The following is a 16605-nucleotide window of genomic DNA, read 5'->3' on the forward strand; positions in this document are numbered from 1 at the left end:
CGTTTATTTGTTCATCTCTCAATAATCATTCTATCACATTGCATGTTTTGTCCCCTACAATAAAAAACAAACAAATATAATCTTAACACATTTTAATGGAAGATATACTGTAGTGATAACTATTTATATGCACTTATAATAATTTGATATGCATTTATAACTGATTTTTATATAGTACTCTGCAATACTGTTATAAAGATCTCATTGATTTACATTACAAGCTATAAGAATTTCATCTGACTTTTTGGCCTTATAAATATCAGCACCAGTACAATTCTTTTGCTCAGTTTGGGCCTCTGAATATTGTTTCCCCAATTCTATACGAGCCATGAATGCCTGGTGTTTCCATGAGGATCCTCAAAAACACATAGGCATGTGTATCTTCTGTTTTGATGTGTTGGTGTTTTGAACTTTATCCAACAAAATTAGTGGTACAAGCCTTTGCCATAGACTCCCACTGACGAACGGCAATAAGCTACATTTAATCATGAAGAGTTTAATTACATTTTAAGCTACTGTCTTAAAGCAATCGCCACTGGGGTTAACTAATGTTTTAAAGGTTCGAAACGACTAAAGATAGATACGTGCGCATAATAACTGTACAAAAAATCTTGAAGTCCAGATCGGAAGATACCCTGATTCTCTGCGAGCAGATATTTGATCCTTTTTTAACTTTCGTTTCCTGCCCCTTTAAGAAACGCCGTTGCAGCGTCACGCAAATGCGTCGTTTCTGCTTGCGCAGGTCTCGTGCGCGCGCTCTCATCAGCAGCATCCATCAGTCCATCATCAACCGACCCGGGCGAAATGACAGACAACAACATCCATGAACAAACTTCACTGGGAATGGGAGACGGAACAGCAGAGGATGTAAGTCACGTTCAACCCGGTCTTTCTCTTCTGTGTCACTAATTCTCTCGACTTTCATAAACTCGTCTGTAATGTTATGATGGAGGCTTGATGTTCATCATCATAATGATTTGTGTATCATAAGTGCGTTTCTCAGCATAAAACAGTTTAGACTAAGCTTGTTCTCCAGCCTAATATAGTTTTGTGCCCTGCGAAACCAACGACGCACTGTTGCAGCGCCGCGTTTCAGTCTCAGACAGGCGGATAGTATTCTGCTGATATCACATACTGTTACATAAGACCGCTTGTGCCCTTTACTTAGGGACGATTTACCTGCAACATACGGAGGCTGGTGACGTCATCATGCCCCGCCCCCACCGCGGGTCCTGAAACCATGGAAGTTGTGCATCAATGAAAATGTCTATTTTGGTTTTTTTTTTATGTTTAAATCTTGGCTTGTGTTACTGAGTGCAATGCAGGGATATGTCTCAGATATTTAAAATGTGGTAGAAAAAAAATGCCCCTGTAGTGCCTTTTTTGAACTTTTATGTATATTAATATTATTTTTATTGTAGTCCTATCTGGCCATAGGCTTAGAGTCAGACTCTGCAGACACCAGAGTGACCTGTGGCGGTCAGATATTCAGAGGCAAGTGTTGTTGAATGTGTAGTAATGTCAAATGAAAGTTAAATCAGCCCTAAAAACATTGGATGGAGCTCCAAAACTTGACTGACAGCATTAAAATATTACTGTGTGATCAAACAGAAAGACGAGACAGTTGTTTAAGATGTATTTTAGCTGAGCGTTTACTGTGTCATGATCTTGGGCATTATTTACAGGGACTTTTGTATGTAATGTTGATTCGGCAACAGACATAGTTGACATAGCAGACAACATTTATTTCAGTTGATTGATTCAATTGAAGTATATGACATTTCATTTTACATTTATTCATTTAGCAGACACTTTTATCAAAGCGACTTGCAAATTCATCTTAAGGAGGCAGTAACACAAGAAGTGCTAGCAATACAAAGATATTCAGATATTCAGAATCAGAATAGTACAAGCTGGAACATGGAGGGATTGAGAAATAATGAAAGAATAGAAGGTTTTTTTTTATAGAATAGAAGAGTCTTCAGTCATTTTTTAAAATATTTTTAGGGATTGGGCTCTCCAATATAATGGAGATCTTTTAATTTCACATAATATATATATATATATATATATATATAGATATAGATAGATAGATAGATAGATAGATAGATATAGATATAGATATATACAGTGAGGAAAATAAGTATTTGAACACCCCGCTATTTCGCAAGTTCTCCCACTTGGAAATCATGGAGGGGTCTGAAATTGTCATCGTAGGTGCATGTCCACTGTGAGAGACATAATCAAAAAAAAATAAAAATCCAGAAATCACAATGTATGATTTTTTTACTATTTATTTGTATGATACTGCAAATAAGTATTTGAACACCTGAGAAAATCAATGTTAATATTTGGTACAGTAGCCTTTGTTTGCAATTACAGAGGTCAAACGTTTCCTGTAGTTTTTCACCAGGTTTGCACACACTGCAGGAGGGATTTTGGCCCACTCCTCCACACATCTTCTCTAGATCAGTCAGGTTTCTGGGCTGTCGCTGAGAAACACGCAGTTTGAGCTCCCTCCAAAGATTCTCTATTGGGTTTAGGTCTGGAGACTGGCTAGGCCACGCCAGAACCTTGATATGCTTCTTACAGAGCCACTCCTTGGTTATCCTGGCTGTGTGCTTCGGGTCATTGTCATGTTGGAAGACCCAGCCTCGACCCATCTTCAATGCTCTAACTGAGGGAAGGAGGTTGTTCCCCAAAATCTCGCAATACATGGCCCCGGTCATCCTCTCCTTAATACAGTGCAGTCGCCCTGTCCCATGTGCAGAAAAACACCCCCAAAGCATGATGCTACCACCCCCATGCTTCACAGTAGGGATGGTGTTCTTGGGATGGTACTCATCATTCTTCTTCCTCCAAACACGTTTAGTGGAATTATGACCAAAAAGTTCTATTTTGGTCTCATCTGACCACATGACTTCCTCCCATGACTCCTCTGGATCATCCAAATGGTCATTGGCAAACTTAAGACGGGCCTTGACATGTGCTGGTTTAAGCAGGGGAACCTTCTGTGCCATGCATGATTTTAAACCATGACGTCTTAGTGTATTACCAACAGTAACCTTGGAAACGGTGGTCCCAGCTCTTTTCAGGTCATTGACCAGCTCCTCCCGTGTAGTTCTGGGCTGATTTCTCACCTTTATTAGGATCATTGAGACCCCACGAGGTGAGATCTTGCATGGAGCCCCAGTCCGAGGGAGATTGACAGTCATGTTTAGCTTCTTCCATTTTCTAATGATTGCTCCAACAGTGGACCTTTTTTCACCAAGCTGCTTGGCAATTTCCCCGTAGCCCTTTCCAGCCTTGTGGAGGTGTACAATTTTGTCTCTAGTGTCTTTGGACAGCTCTTTGGTCTTGGCCATGTTAGTAGTTGGATTCTTACTGATTGTATGGGGTGGACAGGTGTCTTTATGCAGCTAACGACCTCAAACAGGTGCATCTAATTTAGGATAATAAATGGAGTGGAGGTGGACATTTTAAAGGCAGACTAACAGGTCTTTGAGGGTCAGAATTCTAGCTGATAGACAGGTGTTCAAATACTTATTTGGAGCTGTATCATACAAATAAATAGTTAAACAAGTAATAAAAACTCAGTGAGTGTTTTAGCGCAATTTTCTGACGTCATGGGATCACAACACTAAGAGATAGTAAATCTTTTTATGTTTTTTTTTTTTTTTTTTTTTTTTTTTGTGCGTTCCCGAGATTAGACCTTCCTTAACATAATGCCGAAAACCCGAAGTCTCTAGGTGGTCTGGTTGAGGAGGAGATAGAAGTGCAAGATTGGTGCGCACAGACAGAACAGAAATCATGAGTTAACAATCGCAATTTTGTCCGTAGGAACTTTTTTTTTTAGATTATGTCTCTCACAGTGGACATGCACCTACGATGACAATTTCAGACCCCTCCATGATTTCCAAGTGGGAGAACTTGCAAAATAGCAGGGTGTTCAAATACTTATTTTCCTCACTGTATAAGAGAATTCAAATTTTGCTGTAGAGCAGCTCTACCAAAGACAATAGTGTCATTATTCAGCTCAATTCAGTTCAATGTTGATTCAGTTCAGTTCAATAACAGTGTCAATGCTGGTGGTTTTAGCATCACGTTTTGTGTCTCAAGTGTCACAAATAATGTCTCATTCAATAAACCCGCAGATTTACTTTGTTTAGTCATCTATTAATAGTGCAGAAATATTTTATATTAATAATACATTATATCAGTTCTTGTATTGTTTTCAAAATGTTTATTTCCAGGTTTAAATAAAGAAAGTCCCTGATAGTCAGTATATTTAGATTTAGAATGATGAATGCAACACACACATAGTAACATAAGAAATGCTGCAAACCAAACTAGAGCAGAAATGAAAGTGAGCAACAGGAAGTAGTTTGAGGGGGTTTGTTTAGGATGATAAAGATGGATTTGACGGTTCAGGCTGGTTTTGGAACATATGGATTCATAGTTTCCAGATATTGTGTCTGTGTCATAGTGCAGACCCTTATGTTGCACACTGTCCTGAACTGAACCCTGTTGTCTGACAGATGCTCAGGGGCTAAATATACTGCCATATCATACACATTCTGCTTATTTATTGTGAAGGGTTTTATTTTTAAAAACAGTGTCAGGAAATGTTATCATACAGAATACCCCCCTTCTTTGCTGATGACAGTGCAAACTTCTCAGCGAATCAATTTATTTGTCATTGCACATTGTGGACTGAAAAAAAAAAACATTTTTTCAGAGATGCAGAATCCAAACATCTTGCAAAACTGCTTACAAAGGGTCCACTACTATCATCACATTCATGGATGACTGAGAAGATTCTTGGACAGTTGAGTATTCTGAGAACATTCATCAAATATGCATACAAATAATCTAGAAGCACATGAATCTTATAGTTCACACTAGCTTTTCAATCATGACATCCAGTGTTATGTCCACACCCACACACACACTTGTCACTCATGTCACCATATCATGCCAGATCACCACAATCAACGTTTCTGTCAGTGTGTGAATAGCTCAGTGCAAAGTGTGAAAAAATCTGTCCGCTGTATATATGTGTGAATGCCTTTGTCTAGTTCATTTTGTGTATTGTTCTGAATGTTTGGTTTACATAAGCATTGATTGTCTTGTGAGTCATGTGGCATCCAGAATGAAATGCTCTCTGTTGGATTGTGTTCAGCATCTTGAGAATCTAATATTGTCTGGCATGTGTCTTTGTGGATTTGGTATTGTAGTGCGATGCCAGGTTACAGTCTCCTAATAAACACTTGTGTTTGTGGCTATCAAATGGCCACGGCAACTTATAGTTCAGCCAAAAATGTCAAAATTATGTCATAATTTACTCACCTTTTGTGTTATTCTAAACTCTCATAACTAGCTTTCTACCGTGGAGCACAGAAAGGGTGCGGCTTCAGAATGTCATATGACGTGTTTTTTGGAAAATAACAGCATGAACATTTTGCTTTTGGGTCAATGAAAAATACATAATGTAATTCATACATACAGCGACCTAAATACGGCTTTTCTATGATTTACATATTTTTTTATTAATGATTATGTATCTATTAATTAAAATTAATTATAGTATTGTTATGGGGGAATAAAGTCAAAATAGTCTGGGTGATACAACTGTCCTAATATCATAATGAAGAAAAAAGCCTCATTAAAACAACTCAATTCTTGCTAATACGAAAAATATGAAAACTTAACTCATATAGTTTAGCATAATCTTTAATTGTTTTGAAGACTTTTTGTTCAAAAGTGAATGTAAACACATTTATATTATTACAAAAGAGTTCTATTTATTAAATGCTTTAATAAATGCTGTTCATTGAACTTTCTATTCGTCAAAGATTCCTGAAATAATAATAAGAAATGCATGAGGAGCCCCTCATGTATGTCAAGGTCAGGAACTCTTTTAAAAAGTATAATCTGAACATTTTGTATTCCACTAAAAAGATCCCTGTCCAAGAGACCAATATCCTGTCTCATCTGTTTGGTACTGACTGTATTTCATATTCTGTGGTGTATGTGTGTTTTAGAGAGATCTGTCCTGAAGAATCCTTGTAATTGTGCCGTTACAAGGTGCCAGTCCTTACCCATGTCCGTCCCCGTGAACCGAAGACCATCTGCTGGTTCCCGCAGGTAATGCTATCCGCCTTCTTCATCATGCATATTCAAACATATCGATAGTTTTCTGATTATTATGATGTGATATATTCATTAAGCAAGCACCAGTAGTGTGAATTCCTTCAAAAACACATCCAGTTTCACTGTGACAGCATGTTTGAAATGGACGTCAGAGCTCAGCTGTCACTGTGTGTGTGTGTGTGTGTGTGTGTGTGTGTCTCATAGAAGGCCTGCTGCCCCAAGCAGCACTCGACACTCGCTTGGGGACTCGACTGTCCGCAGCAGTTACTCAGCAGCATCCTGCAAGTGCACAGAGAGCAATACTGTACCACGCTCCAACCCAGCCACACCACGGTGAGCTGCGCACACACTCGAAGGCAGATTAGATTTGTCTTCCACTAGGGTCGTGTTCCAGATTTTGTATGGTGGCAGAAAGTACAGTACAAAAATAGAATTAATGAAACAGACATGACTCTATATCCATTTATAAGTCTGGTTATTTGTGTCTAAATCGGAAATTCAGGTTCTGAAATACAGAAATACTGATGTGATTGTGCATGTTGGAATAGTTCACACAAAAATTGAAATTCTTAATTTACTTTCCCTCATGTCCCTCATGACTTCTACATTTCCTCTGTAGAACACAGAAGGAGATATTTTGTAGAATGTACAAGCTGCTCTTTTCTATGTGAAAGTGAATGGGGACTGGGGCTTTTATGCTACAAAAAAAGGACAAAAAAGCACCATAAAAGTGACATGTATGGTACCCATTTTTGTCCTCTGCATTTAACCCATCCAATTTAGTGCAGTAAGTGCACACATTAGGAGTAGTCAGCAGTGAACACACACACTGCAAACCGTGGACACACACACGAGAGCTGGCAGCAGTGGGCGCCCAGAGAGCGATTGGGGGTTCAGTGACTTTCTCAAGGGCATCTCAGTCATTTCCTGACCGTATTGAGGATCAAACCTGCAACCTTCGGGTTATTAGTCTGACTCTCTAACCATTAGGACACAACTACCCATGAAAGGTAATTCATACTTCTCGCACGCTACACTGCCCGGCCAAAAGAAAAGTTGCTGTTTGTTTGTCAGTTCTTCTAATCCTAATTGATGGAGTGTGTAGCTTTTCAATTCTTAAACAACCATGTGTGAAGAAACATCATGGCCATATTTCAGGATGATAATGTGCAGATTCATCAGGCTCAGATTGTGAAAGAATGGTTGTGAGGATCATGAAGAATCATTTTCACACATGAATCGAGTCCAGATCTTAAACTCATTGAAAGGCTTTGGGATGTGCTGGAGGAGACTTTACAGAGTCTCAGGAGACAATACAAGATCTTGACCATAAATTGATGCGCCTCTTGTTGGAAATAACATCACAACATGTATTTCCATCAAGAAGTGCATCATTGTTTTTGTCAAGCATTAATGATCCAATCATGTTTTATTTTTGCCGGGCAGTGTATATTCCAAGTCTTCTGAAGTCAAGACTGTTATTCTCTGAAAATCTCTTCCTCTGTAGGTCTCATTTGCAATTGACTCGCAATGTAATTTTATCTTTAATTAAATTTCCTTGTGAGTGGGACTGGTTTTGCCGTGCACATTATGTCTTCCCCATTGCCATTACAAATTGCGCGTTGTACAGATGGACTGGCTGCTGGCAATAAAACTGACCACATATTTAGGGTCACTATATTGTCTTCGACAATAAAACTGTAGACCGGACAGCTTCTCAGATGTACAACATGAATGTGGGAGTTGCCAGTCACTCACAGATGTAGAGCTATTTCAGCTCGAGTGAATCCCTGATCAAAGTAAAAAACTATTTGTTCACAGATGATGCTTAAGGATTGCGCCAAGCTTTTGCTGCCCCTAGTGCAATAAAAAACAACATGCTATTATGTTGAGTACATGGTAAAAAGGTGTGATCAAAAGAAAACAACTTTTGTTATGTCGATACTTTGAGAAATAACTATTTTATTCCGAGATCACAAGAAAGAAAAAAGTACAATGCATGACCTCTTAGAGCTTCCTTAATTTTCTCTTCAGTAGAAATATAGAATCTGTTGCTTGTTGGGCAAGTGAGACGGGTAAAAAAAAAAATTGTTGCCTAAATGTACAGTCACACCATTTACAGAGCCTAATAATTACACTTGGACCTGTTATTTAGTTTTATTTGTACCGTTAACATGTTAAATATTTTAAAATTATGAGATTAATCACAATGAAATATTATTTATTCCTTGCTTTCTAAACCAGACGGCAGGCGAAGTATGCGACCTGTAGTGAGAATCACGGGATCCGTCCTCCAGCTCCTGAGCAGTATCTCACCCCACTGCAGCAGAAGGAAGTGTGTATTCGTCACTTACGAGCTCGGCTGAAGGAAAATGTGGAAAGGCTTCAGGACCGGTTAGTAGGGCTTCTATCTGTCAACGTGTCAGTGGAGTTTTACAGCTTCCTGCCATTCTAGCAGTACAAGATCATGTCCTGTTAATAATTCATGTGCACACACACACACACACAAACGTTTTCGCTATCTTTGTGGGGACTCTCCATAGGCATAATGTTTTTTTTATACTTTACAAACCGTATATTCTATCCCCATAAACTAACCCTAAAACTAAACCTACCCATCACAGAAAACATTCTTAATTTTTACATTTTCAAATAACCTTCATTTAGTATGTTTACTAATCCATTTCCTTGGTCCTCACAATGTAGGTTAAACAAGTACACACACACACACACACACACACACACACACACGCTCAAATGAGCGGCCGGATCACATTAAGGATTTTTTGTTAGAACGGTGTCGTGTTAGCAGAGTAAGCGGACCCTAAGTTAATAACTAATGATCTTTGCGACTGAAGTGAATCAACTATAGCTATATATATATATATACTATACAATCTAACTTTAGCTGGACAATAACTTTATTCTAGAGCTGCTGTAAAGCCAAAACAATCTCAGTTACTTTAATTTCCTATTATCACTGTAAAGCTGCTTTGAAACAATGTATATTGTTTAAAAGCGCTATATAAATGAAGGTGACTTGACTTGACACACACACACATGTATATATGTGTATATATATATATATAGTGGGATCTACCCAGTGTCCGAATATGCCTACTTCCCTACTATATGGTATTTAGAAAACAGTTGACGAAAAGTACCTGAATAACCAAATACTTCTGGAGAGATTCTGAAGTTTAAATCTGATGAAGACTTTATTACCCCACAAGGCCACAGGAGAGAAGTTGTGAATGACAGTGAAGCACCGCAACTGACGCCACATGACAGTGGTCACATGACAGCTGTAGTACATCCTGATTGTATTCATACTACCCAAACTCATACTATATAGAACATACTTTTTTAATGGACACGAAGTAAGTTTCAAACCAAATGTAGTACCTACTAAACCACCTGCAATTTCGAATGCAGCATTAGATTTATTACTATGCCCTTGTTCTTTTTGTACCACGGCAGAGACTCTGAGGTCGAGGAGTTGCGGATTCAGCTGACTAGGATGCAGGAGGACTGGATCGAGGAGGAATGTCATCGCGTAGAGGCTCAGCTGGCCCTAAAAAAGGCCCGGAAGGAGATCCGGCAGCTTCAGGAGGCTGTTGACACAGTTAGGTCCAACCTGGGGACAGAGGCAGATCAACAGGACTGCAAGTCTGAAGGTCTAGGTGTCGGTAGGATAAGCCAACGGTTTGGGGCATCAAGGTCTTGTGGCTGCTCTCCGGCCCACACCATGAGTCGCAGCGCCACCTTCACCAGGCTGAGCAGTGATGCGTCACCTGGCGCTACAGACCGCAATGGAAATGTATGTTCTGATCGCTACATTCCCGCCAACAGAGGAGCAATGACGTTACCGAGAGGTGACGGGCGTACTCATCTACTTCTGGAAGCAGCTTTACTGTCTGAACAAGTCCCTCACGCAACACTATGCTCCACTTTGTCGCGATCATCGACCTGCGAGAGATTATGTAGCGGAGAGACGGTGTTGCCTGTTAGCCGGTCCTGTCATGCTGTTAATAACAACTGTAGCTGTGGTCCACATGCCTACCTCCCACACCACCATCTGTTTCTGCACCTCCCACAGGAGGAAGCACCACCTCCTCCTCCTCCAACAGCACCCCCTAGTGCATCCGAAGTGAGTGACAGGCCAGGGTACCGGTCGCAGGCCTGTAGCCCCACCATAACATGGATCTCCGAAGAGGGCAGAGGAGAGGAATTGAGCGTCATCACTTCAGCAACGTGCGCACCAGACGTCACTTTAGCTGAGCCGCTGGTGTTTTCGCCATCCTCGGCCACTACTTCACCTGCTCAGATGTCTTACATCACAGAAACTTTACCGCTAGACAGCACAGTTGAATTTACATCATCAACAGCGACACCAACAGTGCTGACCAAGCCACAGGTTCAGCAACCGTGTCCCAGAGCGTTACCACCTCTCGAGTTGCCGCCACTGGAAACAACGGTAGTAAAAGTCAATGATGAAGATGGAGAGGCGGAGGATGAAGAATCAACCCCCCCTCAGAGGAGCCACTGGAGCCGGTATTTCCTGATCGACCTCTTGGCGGTGGCCGTCCCCGTAGTTCCGACACTGGCGTGGCTTTGCCGTGGGCCACGGAATGAAGGCATGCCGATGTACAACATGAGCTCCCTGTTGCGCGGATGCTGTGCCGTCGCGCTACACTCTCTCAGACGGGTTGGCAGTGGCTGTGGTCGCGGGCCCTCGGGAACAGGAAACGCGACACCTATCTGATAACTTTAACATTACAGTACCATCAAAAACTTTTAACTGGACCTTGTGTGAACTCTTTGTCCTTGACCTCCCAGTTGGTAATATCTTTGAACCAAGGAGGCGTAAATCTGTTCTTGGTTCAAATGCGTTTTTGAGACAAAGATCGAGGGAATGTGGCCCTAATTTGCACGGACACTCAGAAGTTTCAAGGCTCATTTCCACCATTTGTTTTCCTTTTCCTTCTGGTTCTCTTATCTGCTTTATTTCCTCCCTTTCCTGGCTGAAACTCAACAGGCAGTACACAGTCAAAAGTAGCTGCACACAGCAATGACCAGAGTCCAAGATACACAATGTACAGAAGTTTAGGCCTTTTAAGCACAGATTTAAAAATAATAATAATAATTAAATGCCTTAAGAGTTATTTTTATTCTGTTCATCCAATGAAAATTGTACTACTGAAATATTGACCTTGGTCCATCATCACTGTCAGTTTCAGAAAATTTGCAACATCCCCCCTACGGGATTGTAGTGATATGATATTAACTCACTGACATTAGTGTAAATAATTTGACATATTCTTATGTAAACTGAATTCATTCTGCTCATGTTTCATGAATGAGGCCCATTTACAGGAAATCTCTTAACTTTAGGTAGGTCATACAGACATGGGTGCATTCTTCGTGAAGAGAAAATTTCAAGCTTATAGCTCAAACAAATTAGCAGGGCTAGGCTTTCAAATTTGAAACTTTTACATACCTGTTGCTAAGCAACCATTGTGCCAATCCATCTTATTTCATAAAATATGAACACATAAAGCAATATGCATCCAGAAACTGTTTGGATCTCTAAAAAACATGCTTCACTCATTCACATAAAAATGCCTAAACTAATGTGGTGTTTTGTGGATCACTACTCTGATGTCATTCTTGACTATTCTACTCAAGTTATGTTTTATCAGTTTCTTCATATATGAGCAAAAGGAATTTTGAAACTGCTTGTCGGCGCATTTGCATAATATTTATGGAATTATTTGAATTGTATCACAGCTTATTTGCTAAAAATGCCAAATTGTATTGATAAAGCAATGGAAGGTGATGACCTAAGATGACTTTATTAATCTGTTGTTGGGTGGAAGATTTTCAGTTCTTTTAAACTCAGTCTCAGGTGGAACTCAGGTGAATAGTACTAGAGAGGATGCAAAATTAGTCAAAACCCATGCCAAAACATTCATTCATTAGAAACACAAAGGTTTATAAATAACAATAGTTGAGAACATGTACATTTACTGTCATAAAATGTCTTGTTTTTAGATTTTTTTTGATTAACGCATCGCTTCAAAACCAATGAGTCTAACTATTGCATGCATCCAGATTTCAGTAATGCAATTATGTAACTAATTCATGCATTTGTAAAACAAAGTCTTCGGTTGATTTGAAGTAAAACAAAAGAACAAAACAGAGTAATCATGGCATTCCAGTAGATTATTGTAAGGGCTTAGAACGCATGTTAGCACAAGAATTCCTCATAGTTAACTATCAATAAACTTATATTTCAAGTAGACATTTGAATAAACAACTCGTGCTGATTTGAACAGCAACGTTGCAAAGTGTGATTGTGTATTTAGACAGAGCCCATCAACACTCGAGCCTAATTGTAAATTTGGATTGTTTGGTTCAATTGCACCTTGACAATAAAAGTGTTTCATTAAAATGACATGGCTTCTGTTGTGCTAATTCACTTTTTTTTTTTTTTGCAGTGTCCTAGTCTTTCCTCAAACAAAGTAGAATGCTGTGACAAAATAATTAACGTTTATAAGTTATGTGGATTGGGATTTAGACAAATGAGATTTTACTGTGAGTGGGGCTACCCAGCACAAAATACACAATATCAGAGATGGGCACCAAATGACTTACAAAATGTTCTGCCAATTATCGTCATATTTGACATGATTATGATGCACCTGCAAACACACCATTCCAGTTTCCCAATCAACACATCAGAGACCAGCTTAATGTTTTATAAACAATTTATTTTCAAGTAGTTTGTTTTATACTTAACCAGATTTCCCCACCAGAGTACTTATTACCAGCTCAGCCAAAACCCTGTTGCTGTGATCGCGTTTACAACACAGAAATCAAATATAAAAAGAGAGAAGGGGAAAAAAAAAAAAATGAAAAACTTATGTCTTAGTGAACTTCCAATGATTGAGAGTATACCAGTGATTATGTCAAGCAGAAAAAAAGAAATAAAAAGGCAACAAAATATACAAATGCAAAACAGAGCTAAGCTAAGTGGTATCGCTATTAACACTACCCCTTTTGAGGATCACATGCATGGAGCAATGTTCCTTAAAAAGGTTGACCTGGAAAAAAACAAAGAGAGAGGTTTATTAAACAACTGAACCGTGTTCCTCAAAGGCCATAAATACGATTACAAGGGTTTAATCGAAGAGCCTGTTAAATAAACTCTACAGGACAGTTAAGACCAAGACTAGAATAATCTCCTTTAAAGATTATCTGTTAGTTATTAAAGTCATCCATGCCTGATGCAACTGGATGAACTGACTACAAGATGTTTTTCATTTACTATGCATTCATTAAGTGTTTTAAAAACTGAGCAACAATAACAAATTAACTCAAAAGAAAAAAATGTGGAAAACTTTGCACATACCCTGAAAGAATGAATAGGGAATAACCTGAGTCCAATTGTGGGGGCTTTATTCCAAGCCAATCAGCTCCACATCGAATACGAGGGTGGCGTTGGGAGGAATGATGCCCGGGTGCCCCTTGCTCCCATAAGCAAAGTCCGGAGTGCAAGTCAGCTTGGCACGCTGCCCGACACTCATCTGTTACAAGGGGGAAAAGGTCATTTGGCCAAATTAGGTCCAGTACAAAACAATGAATGGGGGTTAAATAAGTGACATGGGTTTACCCTACAAGAGAGCCCTATTTGTCTGATGAAGAAAAAGTGTACTTTATGAACACACTTAATATAGGTCTGGCAGATTTATACAGCAAATCAAATCCATTTTGATTTCAGGAAGAATGAGCATTTACCTGGGCTACTCCCTCATCCCAACCACGGATCACTTCCTGTTTGCCAATTTTGAATTTGAAAGGCTTTCCCCGGTCCCGGGAAGAGTCGAACTTGCGTCCATCTGTCAGGGAGCCTGAGAGAGAAAGAGGGGGAAAAACATGGAATATTTAAAACGTATGAATCATGCAAAGAAAACATACGTTCAACAACCCAAATCATGATTCATTTAGAATGTAAACGTCTAAAATTAAAAGCTGTTATTTATTCGCAACAATTAGCATTCAACAAAACAACCCAATGAGCGCACACAGTTCGTTCGAATCTACATATGACATTTACGGGCGCGTTCGAATCGAATCATTTTGAAAAGCATATCGAACCGATTCGAATTGCAGCATTTTTTTTTAGCAAACAAGAAAATGAAAAACGTTAAAAAAGCTCGAATGTGATGTTCAGACCGAATCTCCTAAAACGGGTTTCTTGACTGGACTGCCCGCTATTTTTAACACAGCCCATCTCATCGTAAATGACGGCAATAAAGTCACCGTATATCCAAAAAAACAGGCCACGGTTTCCAAATCCAGCGCTGTTAAAAAGTCGCATTTAAGAGTTTTCAGTATAAGGAACGATCAAAGACGTGGTAAATATTAGGACCCATAAAAATAGTAAAAATGTAAAGCCTTGAGCGGATCGCGGATGCGAAAGTATCTATTGTCAATGCGGCTAAAAGCTAATGCTGGCTAACACCCTTCAGGGATTCATCAACACGATCACTTGTCAACTTACCCACGTAGTGCACGACACAGGTCTGTCCTTTTTTAGGGAAAGTACTTCCTAAAAATCCAAAACAAGAAGAGAAAACGATTAGATTTGCCCGTCAAATCCTGTGGGAAGAGGTTAGTGGTTAGCTAGCAGGCTAACGCCCGTGATGCCAAAAACAGGCAGAATAAATCGATTTAAATTTTGAATCATTTGATATATTTAAGCATTGTGGTTTTTGAATGGTCGATGTGAACCCATATGTGATGCATTTTACCGTCTCCAGGAGTAATGGTTTCAACCTCGACTCCCATCCTGGCTGCTTGTTTTGACTCCTGAAGCTCTGCACACAAAATGCGCTTCAGTAATTCAGTAATTGTGATTGAGGGCAGAAAACCCCCTGTCTGCGCCACACTCGAGCATTAGCGCCCCCAGCGGCCGGACACCGAACAGCGCTCTACATCTGTACGTCCATCAACCTCACCGCGCTCACCACAGTGTTCCAACCATAATAATACCATTCAAATGAAAATGCTAACTTGGTATTAGCCAACACAAATAAGGTATTTAAAACGTAGTGATTATTTAACAAAAGTAGTAACAAGTAACTGATATAAACATGTAAGGTCATATTTTAAAATCATTACCTGACATCATAAGTATAGGCCTACCCATTTAAGTACCCTATGGCATCATACGAAACCATCCTTGATTTAGTCTACATCAGGAGCACAACAATATTAACAAAGACTATAGAATAACTTAAAAGAGACTTTGATATTAATTTGGTAGTTGTGTGTTCTCCTCAAAATTAATTTGGAAAAGGTAGCAACATTAGCTAAGTGTAATGAAATTCAAATAAATTTACAGCTGTATGTGTATTTTAATTTACACATTTAATTTTTCATTACACAACAGTGTACTCAGTTTGTGTAAATCTACTTATGGTTCAGAGTATTTATTTTTTCCCACATGTCTAGGCTCGATGGTGTTTTAAGCCCCCAATGGCTCCTTAGAGGCAGCTAACCCTACCCTCAACCTTAAACCTATACCCATCCCCTCGCTGCCTGGAAGGCGCTGTTGGGGGCTTAAAACACCAAACACCCATGTCTAGTACAATTATGTGTTTTTGTTTTATTAATACAGTATATACTTTTTTCTTGATATACCCCGAAAGAATGGAAGTGAAATGTGACAACATGCCCCATAGGTGGGGTACATTGTAACATAACATATGACAGCTTAAAATGTTATCTGATCTAATAAAAAAAATATACAAAACAAACTAAAATATTTTCTAAATAAAATACAATTAAAAAACTTTTTCATATAAAATAATGGCAATTTTTAATAATTAAATATAAACTCATTTTTGAGTTTTGACTACGAACACATGAAAACACAGCTATACAACATAGTTCAAAACAAATAAATAATTAGTAATTTCTGAACATTGACTCTCAGTCTTTATTCACCTTTTTCTCACGTTTTCTCAATAAAATTAATAAAAGTATAGAATATAATAGCATATTTCTAATAGGGGCACATTGTAACGCAGTGTTACAACATGCCCCGCCTGCACAACTGGGATTTAAACCCTGCTAGTGTCTTCTGCTAGTTAGTGAAGCATTAAATAACTATCTCAACTGTTAAATAACATCTTGGAGATTAAAATAATATCAGATTTGTCTTATTTTAAATAAACACAAAAAATAGAGATGAAAAATTAACTTAAGAAATTTACTTTTGCTATGGTTTAATAAATGTCTATGGATATCTTCCAAAAAAAAAATCAAAAAAAAAAAATTTGGCGGAATTTTTTTTTCTATATAGTGTTGATATGGCAACTAGTAAATACACAAAGTTTCGTCATCCAAGCATGTGCGGAAGTATTTAAAACAAGCGTGTTACAA

General features: G+C 38.9%; 2 protein-coding genes across 11 annotated transcripts; one reads left to right on the forward strand and one right to left on the reverse strand.

Moving 5' to 3' along the window:
- The first annotated feature begins 726 nt into the window (after positions 1–726).
- Positions 727–13052, forward strand: snpha (syntaphilin a). Of its 9 annotated transcripts, none has more exons than XM_079897428.1 (6): positions 733–867; positions 4739–4828; positions 6088–6147; positions 6361–6486; positions 8398–8547; positions 9634–13052. In XM_079897428.1, exons 1-6 carry the CDS (start codon positions 824–826, stop codon positions 10916–10918), a joined length of 1755 nt encoding a protein of 584 aa, XP_079753554.1. In that variant the 5' UTR covers positions 733–823; the 3' UTR covers positions 10919–13052. The 9 variants fall into 9 exon arrangements, with proteins under 9 accessions (XP_079753560.1, XP_079753554.1, XP_079753553.1 ...); XM_079897427.1 differs by having other exon boundaries at positions 734–867; positions 6358–6486; XM_079897432.1 differs by having other exon boundaries at positions 735–867; positions 6045–6147; positions 6358–6486.
- On the reverse strand, positions 12906–15120 carry fkbp1aa (FKBP prolyl isomerase 1Aa). Of its 2 annotated transcripts, none has more exons than XM_079897442.1 (5): positions 14970–15120; positions 14720–14767; positions 13954–14066; positions 13568–13742; positions 12906–13259 (listed from the first exon to the last, which is right to left on the reverse strand). In XM_079897442.1, exons 1-4 carry the CDS (start codon positions 15004–15006, stop codon positions 13614–13616), a joined length of 327 nt encoding a protein of 108 aa, XP_079753568.1. In that variant the 5' UTR covers positions 15007–15120; the 3' UTR covers positions 12906–13259; positions 13568–13613. The 2 variants fall into 2 exon arrangements, with proteins under 2 accessions (XP_079753568.1, XP_079753569.1); XM_079897443.1 differs by having other exon boundaries at positions 13593–13742; positions 14970–15119.
- Between the last annotated feature and the right edge of the window lie 1485 nt (positions 15121–16605).

This window comes from Squalius cephalus (genome assembly GCF_949319135.1).
Source record: "Squalius cephalus genome assembly, chromosome: 16".
NCBI classification, from domain to species: Eukaryota; Metazoa; Chordata; class Actinopteri; order Cypriniformes; family Leuciscidae; genus Squalius; species Squalius cephalus.